At 36.4% G+C, this 18159-nt stretch overlaps 1 protein-coding gene across 1 annotated transcript in view; it reads left to right on the top strand.

The window, feature by feature from the left end:
- The window catches only part of TTN (titin), a 311080-nt gene that overhangs the window by 182386 nt on the left and 110535 nt on the right, over positions 1 to 18159 (top strand). Inside the window, exons 189-211 of the mRNA XM_081956298.1 lie at positions 149 to 244; positions 1640 to 1717; positions 3873 to 3968; positions 4435 to 4521; positions 4903 to 4950; positions 5075 to 5155; positions 6240 to 6293; positions 6568 to 6963; positions 8176 to 8451; positions 9139 to 9414; positions 9536 to 9675; positions 9971 to 10097; positions 10241 to 10504; positions 10625 to 10891; positions 11042 to 11305; positions 11408 to 11547; positions 11683 to 11809; positions 12099 to 12365; positions 12474 to 12740; positions 14230 to 14496; positions 14675 to 14814; positions 15225 to 15351; positions 16481 to 16623. Coding sequence (XP_081812424.1) covers positions 149 to 244; positions 1640 to 1717; positions 3873 to 3968; positions 4435 to 4521; positions 4903 to 4950; positions 5075 to 5155; positions 6240 to 6293; positions 6568 to 6963; positions 8176 to 8451; positions 9139 to 9414; positions 9536 to 9675; positions 9971 to 10097; positions 10241 to 10504; positions 10625 to 10891; positions 11042 to 11305; positions 11408 to 11547; positions 11683 to 11809; positions 12099 to 12365; positions 12474 to 12740; positions 14230 to 14496; positions 14675 to 14814; positions 15225 to 15351; positions 16481 to 16623 — 4028 coding nt within the window. The remainder of the gene's footprint in view (positions 1 to 148; positions 245 to 1639; positions 1718 to 3872; positions 3969 to 4434; positions 4522 to 4902; positions 4951 to 5074; positions 5156 to 6239; positions 6294 to 6567; positions 6964 to 8175; positions 8452 to 9138; positions 9415 to 9535; positions 9676 to 9970; positions 10098 to 10240; positions 10505 to 10624; positions 10892 to 11041; positions 11306 to 11407; positions 11548 to 11682; positions 11810 to 12098; positions 12366 to 12473; positions 12741 to 14229; positions 14497 to 14674; positions 14815 to 15224; positions 15352 to 16480; positions 16624 to 18159) is intronic.

Genomic DNA, 18159 nt, shown 5'->3' with positions numbered 1-18159 from the left:
CATAGCATAGCATAGCGTATGCAGTTTCCCTGTTGACATTTTACTAATGGTATTAGTAGGTGGGTTTTCTGTGATACATTAGAAGTTTTCACCTGAAGTGAACAGCATAATTATGCCTGCTCTAAAATCTATTACGTATCATTTAAAGAACCAGAGCCAGAAAAGAAGATACTCCTAAAACCCAAACCCCGTGTTCTTATCCCACCAAAAGAGGAAGTTAAGGAGGAAAAGGTTCAGCTTAAAGGTATAAGCACAATATCAAGCCATTTTTAATCTTATAAAGACTCAACTATTATAACTAATACATATTTGATTCACAATAACCCTTTTCTGAAAGTATGAGACTTTTGGCTGCCATACTATAACCAATTTACTTAGGAATAAACCTTATTACGCTCAGTAATTTCTCTGTAAACAACTATAGAATTATACCATTAATACATTAATGCATTTTTAATTGAGCATTTTCTACATATTTTTTATTCTAACACTGCTATTTGGTAATGATTAATTTACTAAGATGACCTAATATTAACTTATTCGCTGAGTTTATGCATTCAAGTCCATTAATTATTTAACTGTTGCTCCAGGATTTACATTTTTCCACTTGTAGGACTTTTTTTTTTTAGTAATATGGCAAATTAGAAAGCTACATGTACCTTTTTTAACAATCTATTATTGAAATTAAACATTTGGAAGCATTACAATATCCAAATCCAGCTGAATAGATCTAAGAATGTTTATACCCATACATGCTAGTGATAATATTTATTTAGAAGCATATATGTCTAGAGGTCAAAGTGGAAATTATGATTAAAAAAACCCAAATATAATTATTTCCTGTATATGAAAGTGAACAAAAGAATAACAAAAGAAACAATATATGTTCATCTTGCATTTTACTTAATATTCTGACTGAAAACAAGAATGTGAATTTTCTTTCTCAAGAATTTTCTTTCCTTTACTTACATTTTCACTAAGGAGATTCTTAAGGCAAACTAAATTATATACTGTAGCTTGGAAAATAAAGAGAATGCTCGATATACAAAAGCTATTGAGATTTCAGCAGAAACGGTTGTCTTCACCAATAGACATAGACAGGAAACAATAAATTGCATGATATAAGCATTTCAGGCTATATATACCTCAGAAAGATTCTTCCCCTTCCCATGAAGTGCTGTGAGATAATGCATGCTTTTTCTTTCTTTCTTGATATTCTTCTACTTTGCTGTCAAGTTTTTCTTCCCATGCGTGTCTTTATGTGGTATCTTCATTTCACTTAGATTTCATCTCCGCATGGTTTCATTTCTGACGGGATCTTCTGTCACTTATAACACTAATGCTTGCACACAGACACAAAAAAAACCCTTCATAAAATGCAAAAATTATCTTCTGTTATAAATATTGTTGTTGATCTTTTAATAATAAGTCTCTGAGAAAAGTATTTAGAAACAGAAGATTTACAGAAATTTGGTAGCTTTCCTATATTTGGCTGAAGTGAAGCTAAAAGATTTCTCAGAAGCAACATACACATTAATCTCCCAAACTTTAGTATTTCTTTCTTATAATACATCAAATACTGACATAAGGTATAGACAATTATCACTATCGCTTATTCTGAATTTGATATCATTTCAAGCACCTGGATTGAAACCACGGAAACCGGTTCGTGAGCCCCCTCCTCCTACACCTAAGGAAGAAGTGGTTCTGAAAAGAGGTATAGTTATTGGTCTCTATTATTTAAAAAAAAATAGGTACATATTTTTGAGGGGCTCTTAGAGACTTGTGTCAAGCAGATAACTCACCTGCTGGTTCAAATGAAACCTTCTCATGTTTCTTACTGTCTAGATTGCAGTAGCACTTAGACTTATATACTGCCCCATTGTGCTTTACAGCACTTTCTAGGTGGTTTACAGAGTCAGCATATTGTCCCCAACAATCTGGATCCTCATTTTACCTACCTCAAAAGGATGGAAGGCTGAGTCAACCTTGAGCCCCCCCCCCCCCCCTCCAAATCGAACTGTGGGAAGAGTTTGCCTTCAATAATGTGTTTTAACCACTGGGCCACTAGGATTCTATCTGCTAAACATCTAGTAGAGATACCATATTTTTAGAACTTTTGATCACCATAGTAATTACATCATAAAATGACCTACTATCATTCTTGTTCCTAGAAGAATTTTTAAGTTTTTAATTTAAAAAATGCATTAGATTTCACCCTCTCTCCAAAGAAATTCCTTCATGTGAAGCAGCGATAAAAGGGTGCATCATGCCATTTCATTTGATAATTAGTTTATCAACTTGGTCATCACTGTCCAACTGCCAATTGGGTAACTTGAAATAAAGAATTCAGTATGTGGTTTCACTATTGTACCCTTTATATTTATTCCATTTGTCTATATACCGTATTTTTGGAGTATAAGACACACCTTTTTTCCTCAAAAAAGAGTCTGAAAATCTGGGGGTGTCTTATACATCGAATACAGCATTTTTTGCCCCCGAAGCCCCGCCCCCTTCACCAAAATGGCCGTGCATACCCTTATGGAGGCTTTCGGAGAGTTCCTGTGTACTGGGGAGGGCAGAAATGAGCAAAAAACGGACCGTGTTTTGTCCCCACCAGCCCCCAGCAATACTCTATAAGTCTCCATAGGGTGATACATGCAATGTTTTGACAAAAAATGGGCCTGTTTTTGCAAAAAATGGCCGTTTTTTGCTCGTTTCTGCCCCCCCCCAGGAGCACTCTGCAAGCCCTCCCCAAGGCTATTCATGTCTTTTTTTTAAAAAAATGTGCCCGTTTTTGTGAAAACGGGCCATTTTGGGGAGGTTTGCCGAGTGAAAAAACTTTTTTCCCCTTTTGGAAAGCTCTTTAACTGATTGATGAGAATTACATTGATCAAATGCTGTGCCAGCAGAAACAAAGTCTTAGGTGCTGCAGATTGTCAGCTATTTCCTTCTCCAGCATATGGTTAAATACACCTGGAAACATCTATCTACCTACCTACTCTCTCTCTTTCCCTACCTACCTACTGTATTTCTCTCTCCCTCTCTCTCTCTCTCTCTCTCTCTCTCTCTCTCTCTCCCTCTACCTCTCTCCCGAACTACCTACTGTATTTCTCTCTCTCTCTCTCTCTCTCTCTCTCTCTCCCTACATACCTACCTACCTACTCTCTTTCTCGCTCTCCATACCTATCTACTGTATTTCTCTCTTTCTCTCTCTCTATCCCTCTACCTACCAACCTACCTACTCTCTCTCTCTCTCTCTTCCTACCTACTGTATTTCTCTCTGTGTCTCTCTATTTCTCTCTCTCTCTCTCTCTCTCCCTAACTACCTACTGTATTTCTCTCTCTCTATTTCTCTCTCCCTCTACTTACCAACTTACCTACTCTCTCTCTCTCCCTACCTATCTACTGTATTTCTCTCTCTCTCTATTTCTCTCTCTCTATCCCTCTACCTACCAAGCTACCTACTCTCTCTCTCCCTACCTATGTACTGTACTTCTCTCTCTCTCTATCTCTTTCCATTTCTCTCTATCCCTCTACCTTCCTACACACTCTCCCCCCCCCCACCTACCTACTGTATTTCTCTCTCTATTTCTCTCTCTCTCTCTCTCTCTATCCCTTTATCTACCTACCTACCTACCCTCTCTCTCTCTCCCTATCTACCATATTTCTCTCTATATATATCCCTCTATCTACCTACCTATTTTTTTTTAAAATTTGCCTCTTCAAAAGCTTGGTGTGTCTTATACTCCGGTGCATCTTATACTCCGAAAAATACGGGTATTTTAAATAGAGGGGGGAGTTTATTACAAGAAAAATTGTTTTACAATTCACCCAAATGTTTTTGAAAGAAAATCCTTTTTTTTTTAAAGTCACAAAAGCTGTTAAGAAGCCTGAGGAGGAAGAACCTAAACCAGAGAAACCTAAAGTTGAACCGAAGCCTGTTGAAAAAATTAAGAAGCCTGAAGGTACAAATAAAAAGAAGATAGCTATGAAATTATCCATTAACAAACTCAGTTTAAGACTCCAGTTTCATAAATATTTCCAGCACATAAACCACAATATAGCAATCCAATTTTCAATTATTAATGTCTAAACAGTATAAAAACTAAAAAGATCCTGAATTCAAACATTTCCCAAAGATTTGGGACATAATATGTAATGTAACAGGTTTATCTCTTCTTATCCTTCGATACATTTATTCCTTGCGAGTCTTGAAAGAAATCCAATAGAAAGGCAATGACTGATTTATATTCTGTGAACTCTTATTTTGTCTTGTCTTTTTTATCTTTTTGTCATCTTTGACATACTTAGTAACATTGGCAACCTCTTCATTAAAAATAATACCATCTACTTCTATGTTTTTCATGACAAATAATATATTGGAAGCCCAAATGTTTACATTCAGCTTCCAAATAAAACTTTTTTTTTAAGTGCCAACAATTGAAAAGAAGAAAATTGAGATTCCACCAATCAAGAAAAAAGAAGAAATAGAAAAACCAGTGCTTGAACCATCCAAAGGTATACATAAATGACATTGCTCTTTTCTTTGCTGCTATAAACTAAACTTGAAGCTGATCTTGGTATGCAAGTTAAAATAATATTTCATTTAAAGCAACCATAAACGCTACAATCTTTATGCTGCTCTAACTACTATCTCATTCTTCCACATCCAATTATTTCTTCTTCTTTTCTTCTTCTCCTCCTCCTTTATGATTCTTTTATTTGACTCTGCATGGCTCAAACCAGTTATGTTTGCAGGGGTGAAGATTATGACAGTGAAATTGAAGTGATTGTCTTCTGCTGTTGTGTCTGTCTATTTAACCTTTGCATTCTAGATGATTTTCAGTATTCTATCTGCATGATGGTTCATTAATCAATTTGTTCTTTTTGTGTTTAAAGTTCCAGAACCTAAACCAGCAACAATTCCTGAACCAAAGCCTGCTGTAGGTAAGTCATTTTAAACAACCTGTTAGTCAATTTATAGTAGTAATCTAAGTGTTACTATAATGTATGCACATAAAGTGAGAAATGAAACTTTCATTTTCAAAATGCTGCTTAATTCTATCCACAGCTCTGAAATCTCCTAAGCCAGCTGCAGAACCAGCACCTGAAGTTGCTCCTGTGACAGCTCCAGTGGTTGGAAAGAAAGCCGGTATGAATTCTGGCTCTCTACTAACTTCATTCATTTGCATTACTCTTCTACAGAATGATCTGTATGGCCGCCATCTCTGGGTGGCTCAGAACAGCAATAAAAACCCAGTAGCTATAAATTATATGTGGAAGAATTAGGACAAATTGTACTTGTGAATAGTGAGCTGCTAGGCTATATTCTCCTCTAGAAGGATGAGGATAAACACCATTATACAGGCAAGTTTAGGAAATATGGGGAGCTCCTGTTGCCACTTGTTTCCTCAAGAACTTTCTTGTAGGCATATTTTGTGAATTGTAGATATTATGGCAGGACAAAAAGGACTGATATGCTGTTTTACATGTATGCAGCGCAACAATGTTGAACAGAAATATCCGGGGGGGGGGGTATATAGCAGGTCTCCCCAACCTGTGGGCCGTAGCCCATTATGGGCCATAAGAGATTTGCAACCAGGCCGCAGAATGGCCAGTGAGTTGATGCACACACGCATCCTCACTCGTACGAGCAGCGGGAGAGCATGTGCTCGCTCCATTTAACTGAGAGGCAGGCACACACAAATGGAGCTGTGTACGTACACTTACTGGCTATTTGCATAGAACCGTCCCCTGTCCACCCCATCACTGGTCCGGAAAGCCAGAAACATTGGAGAATCTAGTATACAATGTATGTATGTATGTATGAATGTATGTATATGACATTAATGTCTAAGTTAATGTCAAAGTACCATTTATTTTTATTTTTCTCCTTTCATGTATAATTGAATAGCATCACATGATAAGCTTTTTTTAACAAGTGGACAATAAACAGCAGTCCTTTCATTGCCAGCTTTTAAAACCGGCTTTAAATATTCCATGGGACCCAGAAAAATGTGTGTCCATCTGTCCAAATATTTTTTCATTATTTATCAGAAACTTCCAAATAGTTCATTTTATTTGAAACAAATCATAAAAATAAGATCAATTTATAAGGACACACACAGAATAATCATAATGGTACTAATTTAAATAAAATGATACTTTTTTTAAAAAAAAAAAGGATATATTTAAAACATTACTTCATTTGTAATCCTCTTGGTATTTTATGCCAGAGCCCAAAATTACACCAAAGGAGGAAGCTGCCAAGGGTAGAAGTCCTATTAAAGGTAAGAAAGAGATAAAATTCAAATCTTTTTCTGGCATGTTTAAAAATAAATTTTGAGCCTAGATTTCAGTATTCCACGTGTTGAACATAATTTAAATGACCCTTTTCGCACTCTGATTTAACCAATTAAAAATGCAAAGATTTTTTTCTCTGTGTTGAGCTTTATCAGATCTGATAACTGAGTAGCTAGCTTCAGATGCATACATACACGAGAATAGAATTCATGGCAATAGATTGTAAGTTCTATGGTTTTTTTTTACTTCTCTGATATGCAGCCAAAAAGACACCTTCACCCCTTGATGCAGAAAGGAGGAAATTAAGGCCAGGAAGTGGAGGAGACAAGCCACCTGAAGAGCCTCCCTTCACATACCAACTGAAAGCTGTTCCACTCAAGTTTGTGACAGAGATTAAAGATATTGTGCTGACAGAAGCAGAGTCTATTGGCTCTTCAGCCATCTTTGAATGCCTCATCTCTCCATCTACTGCTTCCACTTCTTGGATGAAGGATGGCTTCAATATCCGGGAAAGCCCCAAGCACAGGTTCCTGTCTGATGGCAAAGACCGCAAGCTCCATATTATTGACGTTCAGCTTTCAGATGCTGGGGAGTACACTTGTGTCCTAAAACTGGGAAACAAAGAAAAGACATCAACAGCTAAACTCGTTGTTGAAGGTAGTTTTTGGTGCCATCTTATATATCTTGCCTTTTCGTTTGTTGAATGTTCAACATAGCTGACAATATTGAATAAAGTGCAGAAATGGAAATGAACATGTAATGAGAATTAAAACCACCAATATTGTAATTATTAATATTTAAAATCAAGTGTAAAGGTGGTGTCTTAAAAACTCTTATAAAAGTGCTAAGGTAGAGAATAAGCACAGGTTTGACCCACAGGATTCCCTAACATGAAAGCAAAGCAAGAGAAATCTTCTTGCATATGTGATAAGTGGGTCTCTGAAAGCATAGGCAAATCTTACTGTAAATATGAAGCCTCTTATTGAACCCATAAAGTAGCATGTTTCTACTGTTAAACAATAATTAATAATTCAAACACAGGTAGTCCTTGACTTACCGCCATTCATTTAGTGAACGTCCAAAGTTACAAGGGCATTGAAAAAGTGACTTAGAGCCATTTTCACACACACGTTGCAGTATCCCCATGGTCACATGATCAAAATTCAGGCAGCTAGGCAACTGGCATGTACTTACATGATCCTCCTTTATAACCTTCTGACAAAATCAATGAGGAAGCCAGATTCACTTAATAATAACAGTGTTACTAACTTAACAATTGCAGTGATTCAATTAACAACTGTGACAAGAAAGGTCATAAAAGGGAACAAAACTCACTTAACAACTGTCTTACATAACAACAGAAATGTTTGGGCCCAGTTGTGGTTGTACTCTGAAGACTATTTGTAACAGGAAAGGTTGCATAGGAAAGAGGAGAATATGAGTATGTATCTTCAGGTTAACTTCACTGTGAATATAAGGGCCAACCCAACTATTCATTTTAGATTTTTTGATGTAAGTACATATTACCTTTATACTGTACACGTAAATAAAATATCTCAATTGAAATTAATCAGAGGCAGGTTGCTGCCGGTTCGGCCCAAATCGGCTGACCTGGTAGTAGTGGTGGCGGGAGGCTCCGCCCACTCATCCAGATGCTTCTGTGCATGTGCAGCAGTGTCACAGGCGTGCAGGAGTGCGCCCAAACCGGTAGTAAAAAGATTAGCAACCCACCTCTGAAATTAATGTAATCTCCACAGATGCATTCTCATGTGAGGGGTTCTGAATACAAACACATCTGATTAAATGCCTGTTTTATACAATGTGCAGATAAGAATATATGCAAATAACCTGCTTTTTCCTCTTCACCAGAACTGCCAGTGCGCTTTGTGAAGACCCTGGAGGAGGAATATACTGTTGTCAAAGGGCAACCCTTTTATTTAACCTGTGAACTGAACAAAGAGAGAGATGTAGTATGGAGGAAAGATGGGAAAATTATCACAGACAGACCTGGGAAATTTGCTCTCGGCATCATTGGCCTCCAACGAGCCGTTACAGTCATGGATGCTGATGACAACGATGGTGGCCAGTACACTGTAACTGTTGCAGATACTGATCTCACTTGTAAAGCAACTGTTAAAGTTGTTGGTAAGTTAAAGGTTATTTATTAATAATAAACATGGTCTGTTTTTCTTAAGGAAGAGAAATGTCGAGTAAGCAAGAGGAGATAAAGAAGCATAGCTTGTTTTTTCTAACCTGAGGTTTTTTTCCCCTTTTAAGTGCGAGAAATTGCACTGGGGTCAATATAGAATAATATTCTGTTGAGAAGCACCAGAATTAGAAATGGGCCCAATAAACCTTCAAGGACACAGATCTTTGATAGGTCTATCAAATGAATCTGACATTAAATAATTACTTTGAACAATACCCAGTTATAAGCAACTAGACAGATGAAAAGAAGAAACTGACAATGCCATATTTCTAATAAGAAGCAGCTCCATTAAGTTCAAAGGGGACTGCAACCTAATTATTGAAGTCCTTGAATAAGTCCTGTAAAACACAGTAGCTCTCCTTCTCCCTTCTGATATAAGTGCAGCTACATTGCATAACAAGAAGCCCAAATGTCAAAGGAAGCAGGTGAAATTGTGAGGAGAAGCAAGAGAGAAAAGAAAATATTTTGAAATGCTTAAGAAAATCTGAAAAGCAGAAGACAGATTGCTATCATTAATCTTTGTGTTTAGTGAACAGTTACCTAGGAGATAAAATTGAAATGATTTTTAAAATACCCATAAATACTAAGAGAGAAATACATTTATTATGTGTACTCTTGTGCAGAAATGATAAAGGACTGGCTGGTGAAGCCCATCAGAGACCAACATGTGAAGCCAAAAGGCACTGCGACATTTGCTTGTGACGTTGTGAAAGATACGCCAAATATTAAATGGTACAAAGGCGATGAAGAAGTTCCTCTTGAACCCAATGACAAAACTGAAATTATAAAAGATGGCCCTCATATCTACCTCAAAATTAAGAACTGCTCACCAGAAGATGTCGGAGAATATGCCGTTGAAGTTGAAGGTCGCAGATATCCAGCAAAACTGACTTTGGGTGGTAAGTGTAAAACTGTATTAGTACAGCATGTTTGCCAGTGATTCTATCCTACATGTTAAGAATAAAGACTGAAGCTATCAAGACTGTGAAGAGGTTTCACTAATTGCATTATGTTTTACAGAACGTGAAGTTCAGTTGCTAAAACCCCTTGAAGATGTTACAATTTATGAGAAAGAAACAGCAAATTTTGATGCAGAGATTTCTGAAGAAGACATCCCTGGGGAATGGAAGTTGAAGGGAGAAATCCTTCGACCATCCCCTGTAAGGATACGTACTTAAGAATTCATTAATTTGTTACAACTATGTAGCTACATTGTGCTTCATAGTGTGATATAGCAAGAAGTGTATATGCTAAGGTTTACAGTTAATAGTAACTAATAGTAGCTCAAGACAAGAAAAGGTATATCTATGGATGGAAAATAATAATAAATAAATACTCCTTGGTACAAGGTCATATAATTCTGTACTAGGTTTTGTTATCACAAAGATATTATAAGTGTATTTAAAAAAATAAAACAATCAGTATCCTTATCCATAAATATTTAAATTCTTTCAGACTTGTGACATCAAAGCTGAAGGAGGAAAACGCTTCTTAACCCTACATAAAGTCAAATTAGATCAGGCCGGGGAAGTTCTCTACCAGGCTTTGAATGCAATTACTACAGCTATCCTAACAGTAAAAGGTAAGATTTTTATTTAAATACTTCATGTGTTAATTGGACTATTGGTAAGAGTCACCTTGTGGCGAGATGGATGGCAAATAAATTTAATTAATAAATACTGTAGATCTCACATTGCATATTGATGGATATTTTTTGATTCACAGAGATTGAGCTGGATTTTGCTGTACCGCTGAAAGATGTGACCGTGCCAGAGAAACGGCAGGCAAGGTTTGAATGTGTGCTAACCAGAGAAGCCAATGTTATATGGTCCAAAGGCACTGACATCATCAAAATTGGTGACAAATTTGACATAATTGTAGATGGAAAGAAGCATATTCTAGTTATCAATGATTCTCAGTTTGATGATGAAGGAGAGTACACGGCTGAAGTTGAAGGAAAGAAGACCACAGCAAGACTGTTTGTAGAAGGCAAGTTGATTACTTTGAAAAATTCAGAAGTAAACCCTAACAGAAGGATCAATCATTTAAGTCCTACTGCTAGATATGACCATATAACATTTACTTTCATTACCATTTACTCCTTTTCAGGTATTAGGCTGAAATTCATCACTCCCCTCAAAGATCAGACAGTGAAGGAAGGAGAGACCGCTTACTTTGATTTTGAACTTTCTCATGAAAATATGCCTGTAACCTGGCATAAAAATGACAAAAAACTTCATACCAGTAGAACAGTTCGTATCTCTGCAGAAGGGAAGAATCACAAACTGGAAATAAGTGAAGTGACACTGGATGATATCTCTGAAATCAAAGCTGTAGTAAAGAATTTGCACACTCAAGCACACCTAAAAGTCTTAGGTAATATTCTATGTTGTCTCGTGTTGTCAGGTACAATCTCTGCGTATTTTAATCTTTATGTATTTAATTGTTTATGGTTTTATGTACTCACTGTTAACAACTAACCTCTTCAAACAAATGACTACTTCGTATCCAACCCATATCTTATAGAGGCGGATCCATATTTCACGGTGAAATTGCAAGACTATACCTCTATTGAGAAAGACGATGTCATTTTGGAATGTGAACTTAGTAAAGATGTGCCAGTGAAGTGGTATAAAGATGGTGAGGAATTGGTTGCTTCCAAGAGAATCTCCATAAAGACCGACGGCAAGCGTCGCATATTGAAAATTAAGAAGGTGTCAGATGCGGATAAAGGAAATTACGTGTGTGATTGTGGAACTGACAAGACAAATTGTGAACTCAAGGTTGAGCGTAAGTGATTGTCCTCCTATACATAGATCCACTTGTGAACCATTTACATTTGCTGATCCGAGCAGGGAATCTTAAAATACTTTGCGTATCTGTATATTGCAGCTCGAATGATAAACATAGAGCGTCCTTTATATGGTGTGGAGGTGTTCATTGGCGAAACAGCACAATTTGAGATTGAAATCTCCGAGCCTGATGTTCCTGCAGTTTGGAAATTAAAGGGAGAAACTTTAACAGCTTCACCTGTAAGTCTTTTTTTAACAGCTGCAAGAACAAACCATAGTGTAACATTTTTATCTAAAAAGAATTTTTTTTTTAAAAAAATAAAGAGAATTGGGTATCAGGACAACATTTATTTTCTTTCCCCCCCACACAATCAGGATTGTGAAATGATTCAAGATGGCAAAAAACACATCCTCATTCTTCACAACTGCAAGTTGGATATGACTGGAGAAGTGTCTTTCCAGGCTGCCAATGCTAAAAGTGCTGCCAATCTGAAAGTGAAAGGTAGGCTCCGCAAGGCATCAACTTTAAGCCCATCTTGCAAATCTTTCTTATCACTCTTCATCAATGTTATTGTGGTTTATTAAATTAATAACCTGCATAACCAATATTAATATATATATATATATATATATATATATATATATATATATATATATATATATATATATATATATATATATATATATATATATATACATACATACATACATACATACATACATACATACATACATACATATATATATATATATATATTCCTAACACTCTTCATTACCTGATTCAATTTCAGAGCGGCCTCTCCTCTTTATAACTCCTCTCAGCGATGTCAAAGTCTTTGAAAAGGATGAAGCTAAGTTTGAATGCGAGGTCTCTAGGGAACCAAAGACTTTCCGATGGTTGAAAGGAACCCAGGAAATTCCAGGGGATGAGAAGTTTGAAATCAAATCCGAAGGCACAAGGCATGCCCTTATTATTAAGAGTGTAGCTTTTGAAGATGAAGCAAAATACATGTTTGAGGCCGAAGACAAGCGAACAAGTGCTAAGCTGATCATTGAAGGTTTGTTTCTCACAGCAATTCCGCGATTTCTGTTTGCTTTTTTAAAAAAATATTTAAAGAGCTTCATGCATTTGGAACCTAACTTAATGAGGTGCTTTTATGGTTTAGGCATTCGTCTTAAATTCATTACCCCACTCAAAGACGTAACAGCCAAGGAGCGTGAGAGTGCAGAATTCACTGTTGAGCTTTCTCACGACAACATTCCTGTCATCTGGTATAAAAATGACCAACGTCTCCATACGTCCAAGGTTGTTTCGATGAAAGATGATGGCAAATTTCACACGCTCACATTTAAAGATCTAACTATTGATGACACATCTCAGATCAGAGTGGAAGCTATGGACAAATCAAGTGAAGCTAAACTTACAGTTCTTGGTACGTGTCACCTGACTTTGTTTGCCTAATGCATCTTTTTAGAGATAATTTCTTCCAAGTATATATAAGCTTAGCCCTAGGCAGATTTGCATGAAGCACCTTCTCAGAAAATCTTGCTGCAGGCTTTGAAGAGGCTACATTCGGGTGGAGAGCTCCCTTTCAAAAGAGATGTCCATGTCTTTCCCTCTCTGTTGTCTTTTTGTCATCAAAGTGTTTCCTCTTTCAGAAAGTTTTTTATAGATTTAGCACCCCTAATTGTTGCACTCTGTTATTTGGCTCTGGTGTGTTGCTTATTTTATATATTTTATTTTTTTGTTTTTTGTTTTTATTTTGCTGAATAGTTTTATTCTAATTTGTAACTGCTATTTGTCTCTAATTTGGAAACTGTTATGACATTTTATAAGGCAACTAATTAAACCTATAGGAGATAGTCTGTTTAACTGCTCAGTGTCTTTATTGCCATGTCTTTGTCAGAAGAATAGACGTGACTTGTAAATTCCATAGACAAGCTCTCTTTTCATCTTTGTATACAAAACACCAAATCTCAGAGACCATTTCTGTTTATATGTTAAAAAGTGGCTTGCTCTTTGTGCAGCATACTGAGGAACTTGTTTGGATGAGGTGCTTTTCAATGTTCTTACTTGCTGAGATCATTTTTTTAATTCTTCTTTTTATTACTGTCCTTTAGACACAAGAATAAGAAAATAAACTTTAGGCATGAGACTAGGAAACTACTGTTTACTGAGCAAAATAGCTTTTGTGTTTCTGCTTAACTGCTTTTTTATTTTGTTCTGACATATTGTTTGTCAGAGTCTTCATTTATTTCAGCATGTTGTGTTTTTATTAACGTTGGGCTCTTGTGCCATCTTAGTTTGTTATTAACCACCTTTTAAGTACTATGAAGACGAAGAATACAGATTTTTAAATTAAACATAAAAATAGCTGTGGAGCACCTTGATATATATTTCTACATATTATTTTCTAAAAAAAAACCCAGCCATTTCTCTTCCAGAATAATTGAGGATTAGTTATTCCTGTTCATTCTATGATTGGAAAGTTTAGTCAATATGTTGGAAAAAGAAACAAAAAATCCCACATCTTTAAAGCATGCAACATATGAGCCTTGGTGGCGCAGTGGTTAGAGTGCAGTACTGTAGGCTATTTCTGCTGACTGCCAGCTGACTGCAATTTGATAGATCAAATCTCACCGGCTCAAGGTTGGCTCAGCCTACCATCCTTCCGAGGTGGGTAAAATGAGGACCCAGATTGTTGGGGGCAATAGGCTGACTCTGTAAACTGCTTAGAGAGGGCTCTAAAGCACTGTAAAGTGATATATAAGTCTAAATGCTATTGCTATTTAAAACACCTCCATTAAAGGTGCAAGAACCCACAAAGCAAGGAAAACGTTTAAACTCCCGTTGGTAAGCGTCTGTGGCTTTTGAACATATTAATAATATTGATAATGTGATACATTTACTTCAACTTACAGAGGGTGATCCTTACTTTACTGGGAAGCTTCAAGATTACACTGCAGTGGAAAAAGATGAGGTCATTTTACAGTGCGAAATTAGCAAAGCAAATGCTCCAGTAAAATGGTTTAAAGATGGACAAGAAATAACTCCCTCTAAGAATGTGGTTATTAAAGCTGATGGGAAAAAGAGAATGCTTATCCTGAAGAAGGCAATGAAAAAAGATATTGGTCAATACACCTGTGACTGTGGCACCGACCAGACGTCTGCCAAACTCAACATAGAAGGCAAGTTCTTTTAATACTGTGGTGTATTATAATCTATTATTAAATGCCTTAAAAATCCTGCAATTGAAAAAATAAGATAAGGAACTTCAACCAACAGTTGCCTTTTCAATCCTTCTGTAAAACACAGCCACCTTATCATGATGACTGACTGTATTGGATGTCTTTTTTTTTCTTTCAGACCGTGATATATCTATTGTACGTCCTTTATATAGCGTGGAAATATTTGAGACAGAGACAGCTCGTTTTGAAACTGAAATCTCCGAGGAAGATATTCACGCAAACTGGAAACTGAAAGGAGAATCTTTGACTCAGTCAGCCGTAAGCAATGCTTGTCTTTGATCCGATATAGTAGACCACACTGATGAGTAATCACGATTCTTGTTGTAGTACTTAAATGTAGTTTAAATATTGAATAAGATTCAACATATTGTGTTCTACAGTTTATGGGCAGTAAAATGGTTAACCTCTGCTTGACATTCCCTTCATTCATGGCAACCCATTTTAGTAGAATTATGACTATCTAGAAAGTCTCTGTCTCTGTCTCTGTCTCTGTCTCTGTCTCTCTGTCTCTGTCTCTCTCTCTCTCTCTCTCTCTCTCTCTCTCTCCCCCATTTCTATGATTTTAAATACAGATATTGATAAAAAGCAAACGAGTTCTTAATTTAAAAAAAGATATTTTGGGAATTGGCATTATTAAAACAAGTCATAAATTTCACATTTTTTTGAAGGATTGTGAGATTAAGGAAGAAGGCAAAAGGCACTGTGTTGTACTCTACAATGTACGTTTGAACCAGGCTGGTGGTGTAGACTTCCAAGCAGCCAATGTCAAATCAAGTGCTCATCTTCGAGTGAAACGTAAGGCCCTTACAAAACTATTTCAAAAAGGAAAAATATTTGTTTTTTTTTTCATTTATCCCATGTATTTTGCTAATCCTATGAATGGGAATCAATCAGATAAGGGTAGAGAGGTGGAGCCTTCAGTCATGATTCAGATATCATGGCATATTGAGGTAATCCAACATCATCACTATTATAGTAGTACAGGTAGTCCTTGACTTACAACCATTCATTTAGTGACCGTTCAAAGTTACAATGGCACTGAAAAAAGTGATTTATGACCGTTTTTCACACTTACAATCATTAAAGCACCCCCATGGTAACATGATCAAAATTTGAACACTTGGCAACTGGCATGTATTTATGATGTTATGAGCATCCTGGGGTAATGTAATTTTGGGACCTTCTGACAAGCAAAGTCAATGAGGAAACCAGATTCACTAAACCGTCATGTGACTTACTTATCAACTACAGTGTTTCCCTTAACAACTGTGGCATGAAAGGTTGTAAAGTGAGGCAAAATTCACTTAACAATGACTAAGTAACAGAAATTTCGGGCATAGTTGGGGTTCAAAGTTGAGGATTACCTTAATTCAGTTAGCTAATTCAGTATAATGCTTCTAATTCAATTTTTAAATCCTATCAGCTTTTAACCTAACCATTAATTTGTTTATTTAGGGCTTCTCCAATCAGTTGCTATGTAGTATAAATGGATATAAATGAACTAGTTGCTAATAGCTATCTTCTCCTAATTTGAATTTGGGTTTTAAGATTGGAGAGATAACACAACAATTTGTAGAAATTGCTAGATGATTAACAGGATAACCCTGTATAGTTGGAAACCACTTCTTTCTGCAGCCAATAGAAAAGTGTTTCTATTTTGGATGGCTCGCTCCTTATCTTAGCAAGAGGCATGTAGGGCTTGGCAAGGGCATAGATGCAAAGTAACTTTCTAACTGATCTGTTCTTTGAAAAGCCACCAGCTTTGTGAGTAGAGAATCTCCAGAGATCAGCCCTTCCCTTGATCTAGTTAATTTAATCAGCTTAGTTTGATTATATTCCCTCTCTGTCTTGGTGAAAGTCTTTATGGAAGTTAAATAAAGGGTGAAAGCGATCAATTTGAAGATGATTTCTTCTTTCCTTCAAGCACGTATTATTGGCCTGGTGAGACCACTTAAAGATGTTACTGTGACGGCTGGTGAAACGGCAACATTTGAGTGTGAACTCTCCTATGAAGGAATCGTAGTGGAATGGTTCCTGAAGGGGGAGAAATTAGAACCCAGTGACAAGGTACGGTATCTGATCTTTCCTTCATTCTGCCTTCCTGACATTTCCCATTGTTTTCCCTTTTTTTAAAAAAAAGTTCTTTTTCTCATATATACGTTCCCAAATATACATTTTCATAAGTACTATTAACATTTATGTGTTACTTTTTAACATTTATCACAATTCATTTAAAGATTTAAGCATATAATCAGTGGCACTTTCCTGCCACCCCATACATCCATCTTATTTTACAACAACCCTACTTCTTCCGTCTCCTTTCCTCCCAACCTCCCTTCTCTAACTTCTTCTTTCCTCCTCTCCTTTCTCTTTTCTTCTTCCCCTCCCTCCCTCCCACTCTTCCTCTCTTCTTCTCCTTCCTACCCTCTCTCCTACTCTCACTACCCCTCCCTTACTTCCTTTCCTTTCTTCTTTCCCTCTCCTTCCTCCCTCCTTCCGTTTTTGTATGTATTTATTTTCTTCTTCACTCTGATGGATCTTTGGGGTGGAATTCAAGCAAACCTGGTTCTATATTTACATAAAATAGATCTATTTTTATGTTTTCCCATTTTCTAACCTCCCTCCTTGTCTTTCTTGTTCATCTTTTCACCCCAATTTGGGAGCTTCCAAGTCCTAACTGAAGTTACAATCTGACAACAGTTAGTGGAGACTCATTCCCAGTTAACACGGTGGGGATTTCTCCTGGCTAGATGTGTATTGGATTGCCTTGCAAGGGCCTATTCTGAAGTATTAATTGAAAAATAAATCTAAAAACATTAATGCCCAGGGAGATGGCTGATGTCACGGAATCTGGGTAAATGTTTTCACCGCTGATGTTGAGGAGCAATAAATATTCTGCAGTTATTTTATTAGTTTTTCCTTATCATTCATGCCCTCTGAATCCAGACCTAACATTCATTTTTCTTAGAAGGGATGAAAGAGTTTGGGAAATTCCTATTTCAGGCGTTTCAGCCACACTTCCAGAGATATCACTCTAGAAAGAAATCCTTGCTGACCCTTTCCCACTTTCTATTTTTAACTCATTGTTAAGTGTGTGTTGGCACCACTGAGATGTGAATTGCTTGGAATGTGGCTGGCTGACTATTTAAAGTACCTTTAGCATCAGTCTTTATATTATAATAAACGGCCTGCCAGGTTCTATTAAGTGAAATGTTTATTTCACGCTTGTTTTATTACCGGTAGTTCATTCATTTAGGCAATTGGAGTATTTATTAATAACAGGATTACAATGACAATTTCCTTCAAAAGAAAATATAAATTTCCTTGTTAAAATGAAGGCTTTATGGCTAGTTAAGCTTGAGAATTTAGCATAATATTTTCAGGTTTTTCAAATTGTAAGTTGTTCTCACACGATAGGCTAAATGCCTATCAACTTATTAACTACCTATATATAATTCAACATTTACTATTTCCTAAGTATTTTAAAGATAATAAGGCATATCTTAAAGTTATTTGATCACTTATTCTTTTATCAGTTTTGCTACAGCCAGAGTTCTCTGCAGATTAAAACAAAACTCAAACTGTAAATTCCAATAAAACACC

Source organism: Natrix helvetica (assembly GCF_964273705.1).
Source record: "Natrix helvetica genome assembly, chromosome: 1".
Lineage (NCBI taxonomy): Eukaryota > Metazoa > Chordata > Lepidosauria > Squamata > Natricidae > Natrix > Natrix helvetica.
Note: the sequence above shows the minus strand (reverse complement) of the source record. Positions and strands in the feature narration are given on the sequence as shown.